Here is a 17,749-nt window from a genome sequence, read left to right on the forward strand (position 1 = left end):
CATAATTCAACATTTTTATTTATTTGCATTTTAAGAACAGAACAGAGCGTGCTTCAATAACAACTTGGTAAACAGGTGTCACAGAGACGTTATGAGGTCTCTGCTGTAACTCAGCCTTTTCTTTGGCATGTATTTGTAAAATATGATATAACCAAGACAAAATATAGCTCTCTCATATATTATGAAGTCTTAAAAGATATGCAAACATAGATTAGTGATTACAAGCGTCAGCAAAAATGAGTTAAAATATGTTATATATTTAAAGACTCAAAAGAATTAAAACCTCATCCCTGTGATAGAAACATCCACCCAAAAGCAAAGATACACACTTCTATGTTTTTGTTCAGCATGTCACTGAAATAAAAAGCTCTAATTACTTGCGGAAAGCAACTATATTCGTAAAACAAACACATATATTGGTTCCCACTTACATAAATGTAAAACAGTTCTTGTCTATTATAATAAGGACCACACTTGTGGAAAAATGGTACTCTTTTTACTCATATAGTATTTATTCAGACTTGATTTGTCAGTGCTGTCCTTAATATGTTTATTTATTTAGACCTTACCTGCTAACAGCACCATTTTAATTCTGGGTTTGCATTGTAGCTATACATATATCCGTATTAATCTAAAATGCTGTTAGTCAATTCTCACATTTTGAAACTTCAGCTAAAAAGCCCAAACCAACTTTCACCTTTCTCAATCTTTTAGATCTTTACACCTCTCTGGCTTATTTGCATCCACCCGGGCTGATCGTCTCCTTCATCACTTTCAGAAATATGCCTGTAATCCTGACTGGCCTCACAGTGTCTGTTTCTCAGCCAGCACCATGCCGACAGGAGCTTGAGAAACGGTCTCTGAAAAAGAGGCGTATATCAAACGCAGGAATGCTTTCTGAGTAAAGTCCGAGACATATGCGGAGCTCAGGGAAGACCAGGATCCCCCATGTGAGCTGCATTCCAGATTCAAAGCAAAGCGTGTGTGAGCATGGTGTGGGCTCAGGACACATACAAAGGTAAATCTAAATGTTTATTAGTCACTACAAAGCAGAAATTACATTTAGGACAGCTCACTTCCCAGCTAGCCTTCTCACATCTTTTGGTCTCTATATTTACGGGGTTCACAGTATACATAGAGTGACTTGATCAAAACCAAATTGAGTGCACATTTCTGATAAACGCACAGACGTAGAACATGGCAGTATATTTCATGCTATCTCAAAAAACCGAGCTGGAAGGACATTAGAATTGATCTAGGTTGCATGAAAGTTAATATCAGTTTCAGCTGTGCACAGGCTGATCCTGAAGAAATGATTTGTGGGATGAAAAGCAGACTATGCTCAAAACACATCTATTAGATAGATGGGGTGCACTTGATTTTTTATTTTTTATTTTTTTTGGCTGTAAGTTGTTAGTTTTTCCTTGCCAACTTTCTCAGCTGACAGGTTAGACAGCACTGGTGGAGGAAAACTGAAGGGTTTCTCATAAGCATAAGGCTCATAACAGGCTCCTTTCACATCCACTTCTGCTAAAAGACTATAGGGAACCATGGGATTTTTAAAGCAAATGTCATATAGTTCATGAATTTTGCCTTCGAGAAGATTGTAAGTTTGTATTCTATGTGGACATGGTGTAGATGTCTGGGATTTTGGCAGGGATGGCTGGTACTGATAAGGGAGATAGTGTTTTCTCAGCTTTGGAGGGTATCCTGGGGCTGGAATTTGAGGGTCAGGACTTTAGGATGCTTGTCCTACAGCAACACCCTCAGCTTGGCCTGCAGCTTCTGCAAGAGAGCTGCCTTCAATCTGTATGTTTTCCTTTTCCTCCTCTTCCTTGTCTTCTTCTTGTAAAGCATTGTGGCAGACTTCAATCTTGGAGGTGTCCTGGGGCAGGGTTGCAGAAAGAGCGTACTCCTCGCTTACATCTTCTGTGATTGACAGCTCAACCTCAGCTGTGCCGTTCAGGATGCCAGGCACTACCTCTTTCTCCATTGCCTCCACAGCTGCCTTTACTTCCTCCTGTCCTGGAGCAAGTTGCGAATGAACCTCTTTGAAGGACAGGTCTTCGGTTGGGCTCTCAATCGGTGCCAGTTCGATGGAGGCAACGGCGCTCTCTGCTTGAGCTGAAGTTTCGCCCTCTACTTCAGCATCTCCACTGCGATTCTTCTTGATGGAGAAGGTGAGAGGAGAAACCTTGAAAGAGGAGTTCTTGGCACTTGGGTTCTTCTGGTGGTTCGGTGTCAGACTCTTCTTGATTTTCTCACGCTGTTCCTGGGACACGATCTTGGTGCTAATTTTGTTCATCTTCTTCTCGATGTTCTGTCTGGAGAACGCTTTCTTCAGACTGTCCACTTTCTTCAGGCTGGAACGCTTGATCTTCTCAGCTCGAGATTTTTCGATTCTGGTTTCACTTTCGAGATTGAGAGCAGCCAAAAAATCCTCATCATCATCTTCTGGTGCCTGCTCGTCATCCGAGGAGAGGGCGATGGTCTGGAGGCCTTCCTCTTGAGAACGATTGGCATCGATGACTGGGGCCTCCTCCTCTACTTCAGGTAACGGTGTTGGTTCCTTCACAAACACACTTGAGGGGATTTCATTTTCCTCCTGTGCAAATATAAAAACAACAAAAAAAATCGAATGAATTATTCAGTTTACATGCAGCAATGTGTTTTATACCACATATGGATTCTCTCAGCATGCAGTTCTGCCAAGTTTGGTGTTCTGAATTATTGAATTGCACAAGGCAAATTATTTTAATAGGCAATGCTTTCCCCACTTCTAATGCCTCAGTCAGTTGCTGCCTACAAGATTTGTATTTGGTTGTCTAGACAACTGAGGTGTAAGAATGCTGATGATGCAAAAGGCAGTCATGTGTTTGTGGAAGATATGTTCAATAGTTTCTACATAACATCATCTTCTACTAATGCATTTCAGAAGGCCTTAAAGGGATAGTTCACCCAAAAATCAAAACATACTCACTATTTATATACTCACTCCCGCAAGTGGAAGGTTTGAAAACCTTTATGAGATTCTTCTGTTGAACACAAAATAGATGTATTGAAGAAATCTGAAAACCTGTAAGATTGACTTCCATAGTAAGAAAAACTAATATTATGGAAGTCAATAGTTAGAGGTTTCCAACATTCTTCAAATTCTTCTTTTGTGTTCAACAGAAGAATGTCAAACAGATTTTAAGCAAGTATAGGATAAGTAAATGATGACAGAATTTTCAGTTTTGGGTGAACTATCCCTTTAAGAGTAAGTGAATGCTTTACTATGAAGTCCATAGCTTTGCATGCCAAAAAGTGGCACTGCTAGAAATTCTGAGCCCTAGGTACAGACTTTAACTATAGCTCTTTAAGTAAAAAAATCCCATTTCTGGCTTCTTTGTGGATCCCCAAAGCTCAAAGCTCTATTCACATATATGTTCCCACTCACTTATGATGTGCATGCAATTTAAGTACTTAAAATAAATATATAAAACAAGATCACTGTCTCTAGTACTCTAAATCTTCTCTTGAAGCCCCCTTGAACCGGAAGCTGCTATCATTATTTATTCATTTTTTTTCAGCTTAGTCCCTTTATTAACCACGGGTCGCCACAGTGGAATGAACCGCCAACTTATCCAACATATGTTTTACGCGTGGATGCCCTTTCAGCTGCAACCCATCACTTGGAAACGCCCATACACTCTCATTCACACACATACACTACGGACAATTTAGCCTACCCAATTCACCTATAGCGCATGTCTTTGGATTGTGGAGGAAACCCACGCCAACATGAGAAAAACATGCTCCACACAGAAATGCAGACTGAGGCATTTCCTAGCCGAGACTCAAACCAGCTACCTTCTTGCTGTGGAGCGATTGTGCTACACGCTCCGCAACCCTGATGCCTGTGATTGTTATTCTTTTCGTAATGTGACGTAGTTTCTAGAGAAAAGGAATTTTAAATGAGCAAACAGTGGGGGTGTTTTTTTTTTTTACAGCTGGCAGATTGGACATAGTAAAATAGTCATTTCATTCAGTAAGATTGGGAAAAGGGGTTAGGTAGAGTTATTACAACCTAACAGACACCTCCTGCTCACCATTTCGCCGTTTCAGCATTTTTATCATAAAATATTATGGAAGTCAGTGTTTTTAAAAGAAAGGAGAAACTCAAATAGGTTTTGAACAAGTGAAGAATGAGTAAATTATTAATTAATTAATTATTAATTAATTATTTTTTGGTGTGAACTATCTCTTTATAACCCATGTTCAGGCAATATTAAAATCACTCAAATAAAGAATTGGGATCTTCATTAAAATAAAGTACTTTACAAACATATTTAAGACATTTGGATGGGCTTTTAACATTTAATAGAAGCTGCCAAAACTCATCGTTACTTTTTCATCAAAGTTTTAAGAATTTGTCTTTTAAAAGATGATTCAGTCTTAAAAATGTCTTAATGTTATATAAAGCACTAAATGCAGGGTATATACAGTTAAAGTCAGAATTTTTAGACGCACTGTATATATTTTCCCCCAGTTTCTGTTTAACGAAACCAGATTTTTTCCACACATTCTTAAACATAATTGTTTTTATAACTAATTTCTAATAACTGATTTCTTTTATCTTTTCTACAATGACAGCACATAATATTTTACTGGATATTTTTCAAGATGCTAGTATTGAGCTTAAAATGCAATTTAAATGCTTAACTATGTTGGTTAGGATAATTCATTGTATAGCAGTTTGTTCAGTAGTAAATAAAAAAAATATCGCTAAAGGGGCTAATAATATTGCCCTAAAATGGTAAAAAAAAAAAAAAAAAAAAAACTTGTTTCCTTCTAGACAAAATAAATTAAATAGGAAATAAAACTTTCTTCAGAAAAAAAATATAAGGAAATATTTGGAAAAAATCCTTTATCTGTTTATCATCATTTGGGAAATATTTGACACCAACTGTATGTACATATATTTTTTTTTAAAGACACAAGCGGACAGGAACATTTGGTGTAAAAACATTGTGTACCGTCTCCCTTTTCCTTTCTGGCCACAATCATAAAGACCAAAGAATAGCTAGACGATAGGGAAGGAAAGCCAAGCATGGCGCTACGCAACTCCTATCAGAGTTTCCACTGAGTTTTGGAAGACTGCCATGGAGCAGAGAAAAAGAGAGAGAGGCAGTTGGAGAGAGAGAGAAAACTGGGAAGTGTGGTATGGGGATTTGAGGGAGTAGGATGTTAGGAAGCATTTGGGGTGGAGTGCAGCTATAGGGACACCTGGACAAGTTTGTTTGCCCCCACCCACCCATCAGAATGTTCCATGGCATGTTAGAAATGCGCAGGAGAGCCTCAGAGCCTCTCTCTTAGCGATAAGTCTCTAAATTCTGATATGGATGAGGTCAGGTCATGCAGCCAACCGCCTAGTTAATCATTTTAACTGTTCTGTTTTCATAATGGAGGCACATACAAATGTACACATGAGTGCAAATGCCAGCGACTTTGGGTGTACATGTTCTTTAATGGGTCATTCACTCAGAACATACAGTATTCATTTTAGGGTGTTTTAACAGTTTTAGATTGGTTCATTAGTAAATATTAGCTTTAGTCCTGGGTTACTTTTATTGTTCACAATGTAATTTGTAAGATCAAACTTAAAAATACCAAACATATGCAGTAAGGAACATACCAAATGTGCTGAACAAAACTGAATAAAGGGCTAAAGTTGGCAGATGAATTTGTTCTGTTGTTTTAAATACTTTTTTATAAGCTTGTATTTTTAGGGTTCTGTCAAACAAGTGTGATGACCAAGGAATCCAGATTTGCTTAAATTGCTTTCCAGCTAATAATTTTAGTTTCCTAAAACTTTATTTTAACGTTATTAGAATCTTCCATTCTCATTATATTAATGTTCTTAACACATTTTTCTATCAACGTTATAAGGATGTTCCAAAACAATCAACTTTTAGGAAACATTACAGAATTTTACACTAGTCTTAAAATATAGTTGGGTAAGTTACTTTAAAAAGTTATGGATTACAAATGACTGATTACTACTGGAAAATTGTAATTTCTTTACATTACTGTTCACTTAAAAGTAACTTCATGTAAAAAGTAATCAGATTACTTTACTTTGAAGTCATATAAAATATACTTATAAAAATACAAAAATAAACTGCAGCTCTTTCAGTGATTTAATATTCAATGAAAACATTACAATTGGTTGATCACAGCAGCTTGACATATTCAAAATAGAGAAGGGTGCGTGACGTATTTGAGGACGCACTATTTCTGGGAGATTATCACTCGTTTGCGGGCATCCGGGAGGCTCTGTGCATTTGCGAGAGACTCCCGGAACTTCTGGGAGTCTTCGGATGTCTGGAATGACCTCCCGCCCTACTCATAATTCTCATAACATATTACATATACATAAAACACTGTGATATAGCCGGGCTCATATCGTATTACTTTCTCACTACAATTGATCCACTCCAGAGTTAGTTTCAATCGAGCGGGACCACCTCATTCAGGCAATCTCGGACCGATTGTTTTGCGAGCGCAATTGCTGGATTCACATATGCCAAACGAACCGCGCTAACTGAGCAGATGAGATGGGTTCCGAAGCAAAAGTCTAGGTGTGAAAGCACCCTTAATAAAATTAAACTTATGTCTGTATTTCTACTTGAAGAAGCAACCACTCTTGACAGCAACAATTTCAGCTCATGTTCTCCAGCAATGTAAAAACGCATGCTTGTTAACTGACGGTGCAGCAGAAAACGTGATTTAAAAGAAGCATTTTTTCTTCCAAAGACTAACTTTGAAACGCAAGTAACGCAAATCCTTTGACTTTATTAACTGTAATCAAATTACACAAATTGAAAATGTAATTCGTTACATTACTGCGTTCCCCAAAACTGTAATTAGAATACAGTTACTGTGGAACACGTTACACCAAACTCTGATAGTCACCAATATCCAGTGTACCACAATTTATCAAGTCTGGCCATAACTTTTTATATTCAATTACTTCATTTCATTCACTTTCATTTCATTTCATTTCATTCAGAGTTTTCTAATTCAAATCCAAGAGCGTGACTGATTATTCCTTGGCTAAACGAAAGCTGGTCAAACTAGTTTGTAGGAGTCTTAACATGTTGGCTATGTTTTTTGCTACTGGCCCCCGACCTAAATGTATTATTAGCTTTTTGGTGCAGCCCAAACAAACCACAGGCAATTGCACCAGAGTCTTCTTAAACCAAATATGCCATATGGGAACACACCCTTAGTTTTTTTAAATGTTATTTTAAATAGTCAGCAAGCATACTATTTTTTTCTTTACGTACTTGGCGGTTTTATTTCTCAATAGAAACTGCATTACAAGTTGGCACGGTTTTAAACACTTTAGGTCTCATTTTATTCCACAAAATTCCAAATTACAAAAACAGAATTGAGATATATCCTGTGAAGTGTACATCTAGGTTGCCTTCAAGAATCGAAGAAATGATGGAGATGTAATAGACAGAATACTACGCAGACAATAAGTTTGAACATGCTTTGTGATGCCTTTGAGGGCTTTAACGTTCACATCTGCTCTTATAACATGATAGAAAGTTGTTCCTCTCTGAAGCTCCTGTTGTAACTCTCGGAATGCGAGTTTGGCCTGTCAAAGCTTTGACCTAACCAGAAGAAAACTAACAAAAAAGGATGCATAATGACTGACGCTGATCCCTGTGGATATATACGCAATGCGCTAAATCAGGGGTGAAATACCGCTTTTGGGATTTAGTAGATCTGTCCACCCACAAAAGAGCTTTACTTTGGAAGTCAGATATGGATCAAAGGTATTGGTATGATATTGCTGGCACGGTTTGGGAATGAATCTGGCCCACTCCCTGCAAACTTTAACACAGCAGTTTCCATGTTCCATCAGTCTCTGATTAGAGTTGCCACGGTGATTATTAAACTTGGATACATGGAGTGGAAACATTTGCTGTAGAAAACAGTGAGATGTAACATTGCCAATGATCTTTTATTTGCATTTAAGGATCATGAATACAAATTGCCGCATGTAGGTTTTGCATTGTTGCTCTCCATTTGCTTTGTTATAGAATTAGCCACTTTTTGTTATTATTGTGCTGGGGTTGTTTTCAGTGAGCTGTATCTAGGTTTAGGTTAGCGTGTGTTTGAATTAAGCATCAAGAATTAGGTGATGAAATGGCAAATGTTTTGGAAATCAGTTGGAAAAGATGAACTGCAAAGAAAACTATCTGTTTATTTTAAGAATGTTTAAAAGAGAAGCAAAAAAATCAGCTGAACAAAATCAGCTTTATTAAAAGAACAGCTATACACACAGTCTAGTGTAACAGTGTTAATGTCTGTGATGTTTGGCACGACAAATATGCTTTTCAGCTCTAACAGATTATGATTTAGACAATAATGAAAGCAGTTCATTTATAGCACTGAGTTGAAATTGTAACCATAGCACAAAGAAATAAATACAAATTCTTCTCCTAGGTTTTATTAGTAATACTTTTAGTAAACATGAACTGGGAGCTTTTAGTTAGATTAACAAACTTGAAAACATTATATTACACTGAAGCAAAAGACTGTTTTAGTACAATTTAAATGGTTGCATTGTTAATTTATGTAACTAATACAAGTTTTATCTATGTAATTTAAGTTTACAAAAATATGCCTAAACAAAAAAAAAAGTGATAAATAAGCTTAGGGTTGGGTACAGAAACTCAGTGCCATATTGGTACCTATGCAACCAGTATGCACAGGACCAAATAAGCATATGAATTCCGGTGCCTAATTTCGATGTCACTGGTGCTGTGACAAGGATGTAAAAAGTATCAAGGGGTACATCAAAGGCACAAATCGGTATACCTTGTGTCACACCCTCTCTATAAACATTTACTCTAAACTAGGGTTGGGTCAATAGACGATGCCATCGTCCATCGGCGATGGCCGACAGACACCACAATGCTGAGCCGGCATCACGATCCTCCGCTCTGCCCCCGTTGCAAACCCGCTCGTGAAAAATACACACCCAGGCCCTGATACACTAATAGGTCTTAGTTTTTAAATGTCATTTTAGAACGAAAACGATCCACATCTACTCTGGCGTTTAGCATTTCTGAGCAGCCCTCCTTCCACACTACCGCTAAAAACACACATCACGTGACCACACACACATACACACACAGGCACAGACACAGACGCACACACACTGTCATGCGCTCGAGACAGCGGGTCTAGGCAGTCAGCGGTACAGTAGACTGCTTCAATCTTTCACTTTTACACTTGTACTTAGTAATTTTAGCGAACATCTCAGATACTGTTGGCTGGTTCCTGTTGGTTGTGCACCTTTTTTACCAACCAAGTTTGTCGACGACTTTATAACGACACAGATCACTCTTCCTATTTATGCCTATTCACGAGTCCTGCAGAAAAAGTGATTGACAGGTGGTAATTTGTGTGTAACTTATCTTTATTCATTCATTTATGATTTGTTCATGGGTCAAACAAAGACCATGTGGGTCAGATAGTTAAAACAGTATGCTACAAATAATTATTTCGTTATGAATGAATTCATTATTCATTATTAACACGTCATGTCAAACTTAATGAACACAATGTGTGTATGGAATATCCTTCAGCGAAATGCTGTAAAAGGTTCAACATAACATGGTAATAGTTAGATTAAGGTTTTTACATATCTTTACTGAACTTAAATAATGCCACCGAAAAAGCAATAATTTATTTGATTTCTATTTAGTTCTATTATGGCTGAAGTCGGACTAAGGTGATCAAAAATCGCTATTTATGTGGTATTGTCTTACTTGTATGAAAATATTTGTATTGGTGTCCATGTAAACATACTCAGTGATGATTCAAGCGCTAACTCTAGAAGTAGTGCAGTGATTTTTTTTAATCACCGCCTTTCCAAAGGTTAGTAGTAAGCTATTGCATGCAAATCTTGCATTCATGCTAGATTTCATGCTTGATCCAAAAAAAAAAAAAATAAATAAATTTATGAAAATACTGTCACAAAGTAAACATTCTTTATTATAACATATTAATTTTATAATTAAAATATATATTTCGTAGGGTAATTTTTGCTGATTTTACACTCAAAATAATTTTTGCTGTTTGTTCAAGCTACTTATTTAAAATAAGCTGAAACAAAACAATTCTGGAGATTTTTTTTTGGGGGGGGGACTTAATTGTTTTGTTTCATTTACTTAAATTAGTTACGTTAACTTAAGGATTTGTGTTGGGACAATGGGAATGAATAGTGTGAAATCCTGCATTTTTTATCGTGTATAGTGCAATTTACTCAACTTTAAGAAGTCGCTGCTGTTTGTTGAGTTTGTGCATTGTTTGGATGTCTCTGACATTTGCTCTCAGCTTACGTTGGTTTGCATTTGCATGTTTTCAAACGCCTTCCTCAAGACACTAGATGGCAATCCATAGCACGAATAGCTCATTTGAAATGCTTGAAGGAAAAGTTGCTGAACCACTTGACTAGCTTGTGTGACAAGAAGACCATCTATCAACACTCATTAAATCACTCTTAAGTTTTAACTGTATAGCAATGCTAGTAACTCACAAATCCCAAGTACACTGGAAATTCAAGAAAAAACAAGTGGAGTGATGACATTTTGATATGTGTGTGTGTGTGTGTGTGACAGCAACTTGCGTAATTGTGTTGTTTTTAGTGAACCGTTTCTTTCGACTTGACCAAGTTAACCAGGTTGAGGCTTGCCCCCGGAACCAGTGTATTTTAAATCACTTTAGATGCTGATGGCAAAAACAGAATGTAACATACGCCCTAGGATTTATCCATTAGATACAATAGAGCAGATACAAACAGGTTAAAGAATGCCTCTTCAAGCCTCCAGAGACACAAGTTCCTGTCGTTTACTCAGCGGGGAAGCGAACGGTTCATTCCACGCATTTCTGCCTTTTAGGTATGAGATCTGGAAGTGACTGGTAAATGACTACAACCTTTGAATTTTGGACTGTTTTTGTCACTGGAGAGAATGATTACCTCATGCTGAGCAGCATGCCAAGCAATATTCTAGCTTTGATTCATTTGCGTACAAAACCGGTCTCTCGTGCCTCAGGCGATGAAGGAGCTCATGATAGCCGAGTTGATATATGTTTTCTAATATATTCACAAGACCTCACAAGGGGTAGATGCAGATTTTGTGTTCAAAAATTCAAGGTTAATAAAGGAATTCATTTTTATAGAGTGTGTTTTACTAAGTATTGTGAGTCACTGATTTCATACAATGCTTGCTTTGTACCAGCTCTCTTTGTAGGAGAAGAATAGACTGGCTTTTTTGATGTTTATTTGACCAGATGTGGACCTAATAGACACAAAAGCGTGCATTACTTTTAGTCTTATAAAGTTTCTCATAGTCTAGTAGTTGTTGATGCTATTCACAGATCAATCAAAATCACTGTTATATTGTAAGGAAAAAGAGGCAAAATAACATACTGGTCTTTCTCCTCAATACAATATATTTTTGCCAAATTTATGATTAATGCTTGAAAGTGCTGTTCTCTTAAGTATATTATTATTATTGTTTATTTATTCATTTATTTTTCAGAAGAAAGCCATACTATATCTTTTTGCTAAAACTAAATCTTTAAGCCGATTATGCCGCAATTTTAGTGTTTCATCAAGACAAATAGGCCCTGAAAGAAATTTAGTTCAAAGTTAAAAAATTCATACATTGTTTTTTTGGATAATACATTTTCTTGACACCTAGGTAAAACAGAAACTATTTTATTTGCTTTAAAAGTGAAATTTTAAAAAATACGATTCTTTTGTGGTCAGTAATTAATGATTTGATGATTAAGTCAAAAGATTTTGTAAATTATTTGGGATTTTTAATAGATAATAAATTATCAGGAGATGTTATGGCAAGAGGTTTTTTATGAAGATATGTGGAAAAAGTAGGTTCTTAGCAAGACAAGCTGATCTGTTGGATCTTCATTCTTTAAAATTATTATTATAAGGCACAAAATAAATAAGTAAAAAACTTAAACATTTGCAACAACAAGAGTTTTTTTTTAAGAATTGAAAGGTATGTTAACTTTTAGTAAAACAGTGAGTTGTTTTTAAACTGGGAATGATACCTAAAATGTTTAATAAAGTGGTTCCTAGTTATTTGGTGAACTAAATAAAAAATTATTTGATTTATAGGCCTGCAGGCTTTAATGTGGTTTAAATTAGTTTGTAAACAAATACAAATTACCTCACATTTATATTCACAAACCCTAAAATTTATTTTCTAATCGAATGTTTACAAATAAATAGCTTGGATTGAAGTGGATTGCTTCACTTGTTAGTGAAAAGCATCACTGAAAATCGTTTGTACTATAAAGAAGCTAAAATGCAAGTTTTAAGATGTGGATGGTTCATATATAAATGCCACATTTTAGTTTTTGTATTAAATAAAATTTTACAAAAGGCAGTTAATATATGTAGAATTCATATTAAGTGTCTACTGTAAGGTTTCAAATGATTCTTTTTAAACAATAAGTGAAATAATGCTAAATGTTTATTAAGCATTATGAATTATCAGTAAAAATTAAACATCATACCTATTGTGGCATGAAGTAGTCAACATTTGAAATTGATAAAATGTTTTAAAAAATCAACAAGACAGAAGTAGTTTTGGGACAATTTTAATGAAAGTATTTGGTCCATTTCAAATGTAAACTACCACTAGGTTTTCCATATCAGCAAGCTTAAACAAAATATAAATTTAGCTTTATCAATTACTATTTTATAGTAATTGATAAAGCTAAATGTATATTTTGTTTAAGCTTGCTGATATGGAAAACCTAGTGGTCCTTGAAACATGTTAGTGAAATATAAAGATATAAAACTACAATTGATTCATGTCATTTACAGTGTACTATGTCATTAAATGATTCTTGTTCTAAATATTCTATAAAGTTGTTTTGCAAACTATTGTTACACGGAAACACATTTTAATGGGTCTCCTCTGTGAAGAATGGTATAAACAAAGTTGAATAAAATTAAACAGGTCACAATCTAATGTACAGAAAAGCTGTATTTCACTTTTATTGTTTGGATGTTTGAAAACCCTTTTAGGCCTTAACGCAAATCCCAGCTGATTTACACATTCAGGCACCTCTCTGTACCAGACTCCCCTCTATAGCTGTTAGTGAGAGCGTTATCAGAGATGCTTTCCAGTTGCTTTCCCTATATTCACTTCATATTCTAAACACACTTGACATGTGCGTCAACCTTAAGGCTTACTTATGAAGGATTGGAGGTAAATATTTGCTCACGGGTGGGTGTGGAGCGTAGAGAGAGATGTAAGTTACTGTGTTTGGAGGTTATAGTAGGAGGGGGGCATTTTTTAAGCTCATGTTATGGTTTTTTAATCTTCAGTCATCCAGACCTAATGATTCCCTGAAAACCTAAATGCTTGCATTCCCTTTCCTGACGCCCATTAACATTACATCTGACAGGAAGCAGCTGTTTAACCTCATATACTGTACTTCACTGTATGCTGGCCTGCGTTCACACAAAAAGCAGGCATGTTCTTCTCATAAATGCTCAAAAAGATCTTTGCTACACACTGAAAGCAAGAGAGAGAAAAGGCTAATGTTTGTTTGGAGTGTCGAAGAGTAACTAAATAGTGTGTACCCATATTGACATCTGATGTATGGCCATGTATGTGAATTAAAAATGACATACAAGTTCATATTTGCATACCACATCAGGGCTCGAAATGAACCTTTTTGCTTGGTAGCACCAGTGCTCCTAACTTTAAAAATGTAGGCGCATCAGCCAAAATTTAGTCGCACCCACCAATTATAAGCACCGTTACAACAAGTTTTATACAAACAGATTTATTGTATTTGAAATCAACACTAATCAAACTAACAAGCAAAAAATATATATACATATATAAATATGCGTGCGTGAGGAAAATATGTCTCAACGAAATCCCGTGATCACAAGAAAATAGATTTTTATAACAGAACTGAGTGACCAAAGCATACACGGACCGCTCACCGGCCCTGCAAGCACTGCTTGAATGAATCTGTTAACGGTATAACTGTGCTGTTCTCACAAGTGCTGTCTGATATTGCACTGATGTTTTAACACATATTGTACCTTATTATATGCATACGTCATGTTAATAGCAATACCGGTCTTTTCATGAGTAGCGATATTAATTTACTCAGTGTAAGCCCGTTTGCAATGGTGTACGTGATGTTAAATTTGAAATATAGCTGCCCCTTGCACGGCGGACAGCATCTGCCGATTATATGAAGGATTAAACAGAAGCTCTCGTGCTAGATGTGGCAAACAGTTACCTGAAAACTCCATCCCACAGACTTTTTATAGCGGACTTGAAGCCAACAGAAGTCTTCTACTCTTGGAAAAGTGTAGATGGTGGATCAACATTCAGCACATGATCACTAGTAAGATGTGTCATTATTTGCAACTAGATGGTTTCTAAAACTAAATCTGTCCGCGTTATCTTCAATCTCATCTTCAGCGTTTTAGTTTTTCGCTGTAGTAGCTCTCTGTCATCCGAAGCCAGAAGGTGCTGACTGAGTGATTGACAGCTGATATTAACCAATCATTCGCGTTCAGTGCTAGAGCAGTGGGCCAATAAGAAGAGCGCGAAGCCGGAGCAAGCATTACGGACTTGGATTTGTTTACTGCAGCAAGATGACATGAAAACTGTTTTAAACCATTCCTGAGCGCTGCGTTTCTTGTTCCAAGTGCAAATAAAGAGCTTAGAGATGCATTCTATGTGAATGTATCCCGAATCCGCGCATGTGGTGAACATTTTGCAGTAAAAACTGGTCGCACACAACAATTTTAAGCACTTGCAGAAATGCTCCCAAATATATTTTAAGGTCGCATAGATAAAATTTCGGGCGCATATGCGACCAAAATGGTTGCAATTTCGAGCCCTGCACATGTATAAAAAACTTGAGGAAAAATGCAAGTATATTGTTTTAACCATTAGCATTACAACAACCCAGGCTCACTGCGAATATGTACCCAGGTCTACATTTCTAGGAACAACGGAATACATAACCAGATTTGTTAACCAGGCCGCTGTGTATATGCTTTTTAATGATCTCAAATTTCTCTCGTGTGGCATCTTATCACATAAATCCACCAGAGGGAACAATATACACTTCAGCCGTTCAGGCCAGCTCACTGTCAACTGACTGATAGACCAACTGACCCGCCCACCCCTTCCCTAAACTTAACCGATAGTGCTTTTAAAAGCACTTTTCTGCCTGTTGTTTATTTATTTATTTTGAAATCAAATCAGTTTTCATGAAGGTTGAGTAAATCATGACAGAACTTTAATTTTTGGGTGAAGGATCCCTTTAATGGTTTTTGTGTAGCTAAAATCCAATTTGTGTGTGTGTGCATGTCTTTTCGTGTGTAAGAAGTCGGGCAGAACAAAATAGTTGGAGCAGGACAGGGTGGGAGAGCTGAGGGGAAGAGGGCTTCCCTTTCAAAAAAAAAAAAAAACACTCTGAAAAAAACAAACACTTCAGCAACAATGGCCACATTTACATGTACACCAACTGCCTGATTATTTCCACTAATCACAGAAAGTAATTACACAGATTAGGATGTTTACATGACAGAAGCAAACCTCTGTAAACTTGTTAACATGCTTCTCACCATTGCTACAATTATTAGTTTTGTCATTTCTACAGTAGAGTGACCTGTCTTGTTACTTTGTTTAGTGCCAGAATTATTGCTGAACCATTATTCCTGTATAATGAGATTTACTTCACGTTTTGCTGCGGAGTGTTCACTTTTCATTAGGTTCAGCTTGATCCCGCTGACTTAAAGGGGACCTATTATGCAAAATTGACTTTTTCGCATGATGTTTGAACAGCGACGTGTCCACAATGTGTGTAAACAACCAGCCCATAATGGTAAAAAGCTACTCACTTCTATTTAAATCATTGAAGTCGTTATCATTTATCATTCAAAGGATTCGTTCAATCAAAAATCTTAATTCTGTTATTAATAACACACTCATGTTTTTGTCGTTCATCCTCCATAGACAGCAACAGCAACAGTCATGAGACTTTCAAAGAGACCAGTGTCTTTCACATCTGATCAGGGTGTGCGTTTACTTTGGGCAATAAGATTTGTGTTGCGTTGCTGACTCTAATGGCAGAATGTTGCACTGCCCATAATAAATGTGCACTCTGACCCCACCTAGGAGAGAAGGTATTGGCAAACAAAGTCATTTTACAGTTTTTGTTTTATTTTTTGTTAATAAAAAGTGTTCTTGGAGATTTGTATGATGAACCACTTCACGTAATTGTTAATGTCTACATTTAAAAAATATATTTGTGCTGCTTCTTCAAACTTCATATTTAAAATAAAAGCAAACAATACAATTCTTAAGATTTTTTTGGGACAACTTAATTTTTTTGTTTAAATTTTTTATGATTTGTGTTGGGACAACATGAATGAGTTGTGTGGAATTCATATTTCTGTGTTTTTTTACAGTGTATGGAGGATAAGAGAGCTCTCAGATTTCATTTAAAATGTACAAATTTAAATGTCTCTAGGGATTGGAATGACATGAGCGGGAGAAATTAGTAATTATAACAGAATTAAATTTTTTTTCTTTTAACTAATCTTTTTAAATCTAGACCCACATGGAATCTGCGCACAAAGCTTTCTGTAGCAGATTTCCACAAATTTTACATTTTTTTTTCAGCCCACCATTGAGTCAATTTATTTACTATTACAATTTATTTTTATAAATGTAAGTATATATTTATTCAATTTCTATGCTAATTTCAGTATTGTTATTTACAAAAATGCTAATTTTTATATGTATTTACAGTGCAGTTTGTAAAGTAATTTATTCTGTCTCTTAGTAGATCTATTATATGAGAGACTTGCTTTGTTTACTAAACATTGGATCTAATTGGATTTGCATTGTAAACCTTAAATAAAGATAAAACGTTATTGTTTTTATTTCATGTTTTACATTTTTAGTTTGTCTAAAATATTCTAAATAAATTTGCTGATTTTTAAAAAATGTTTATGCATTTAATTAAATTGTATTTCTTCTTTTTGCAAAATTTTGTGCAGAATTGGCAAAAATGTATCATTTAGTTTCAAAATAAGTTTATAAAGATATTTTCTGTCTTTTAGTAAATTTATTATACGATAGACTTGTTTTGTTTACCAAACAAGTGGATCTTATTGGATTTGCATTGTAAACCTTAAATAAAAGATAAAAAGGTATTGTTTTTATTTCATGTTTTACATTTTTAGTTACCATTCGCCTAAAATCATTCTGCATAAATCTGCTGATTTAAAAAAAAAATCTATTTTATTTTATTTTTATTCTTTCTTTCTTTTATTTATTTTTCTTCTTCTACTTACAAAATTTAGTGCTGAAATAGCAAAAAATGTATAACTTATTTTCAAAATAAGATTATAAAGAAATATTTTCTGTCTTTTAGTAAGTATATTATATGAGAGACTTGTTTTGTTTACCAAACAAGTGCATCTAATTGGATTTGCATTTTAAACTTCAAAAGTTTAAAAAAAGCAGAAATAGCAAAACTTGTACAGATTCTGTCTCACCCTGATTATGTGGTTGTAACTTCAACCTTTATGTTTGTTTCAGAATTTGTTTTTAATCCACGTCTTATTAAATAGCTCTCTGCAATAATTCATTCCCTAACA

General features: G+C 35.6%; 1 protein-coding gene across 1 annotated transcript in view; it reads right to left on the minus strand.

Annotated features, from left to right (window-relative positions):
- Positions 1-17,749, minus strand: part of cavin2b (caveolae associated protein 2b) — a 28,957-nt gene continuing 11,208 nt past the window's right edge. Inside the window, 1 exon segment of the mRNA NM_001004584.1 lies at positions 1-2,605. Within this exon segment, the coding sequence (NP_001004584.2) occupies positions 1,739-2,605 (867 nt within the window). The 3' untranslated portion in view covers positions 1-1,738.

Source organism: Danio rerio, chromosome 6, assembly GCF_049306965.1.
Source record: "Danio rerio strain Tuebingen ecotype United States chromosome 6, GRCz12tu, whole genome shotgun sequence".
NCBI classification, from domain to species: Eukaryota; Metazoa; Chordata; class Actinopteri; order Cypriniformes; family Danionidae; genus Danio; species Danio rerio.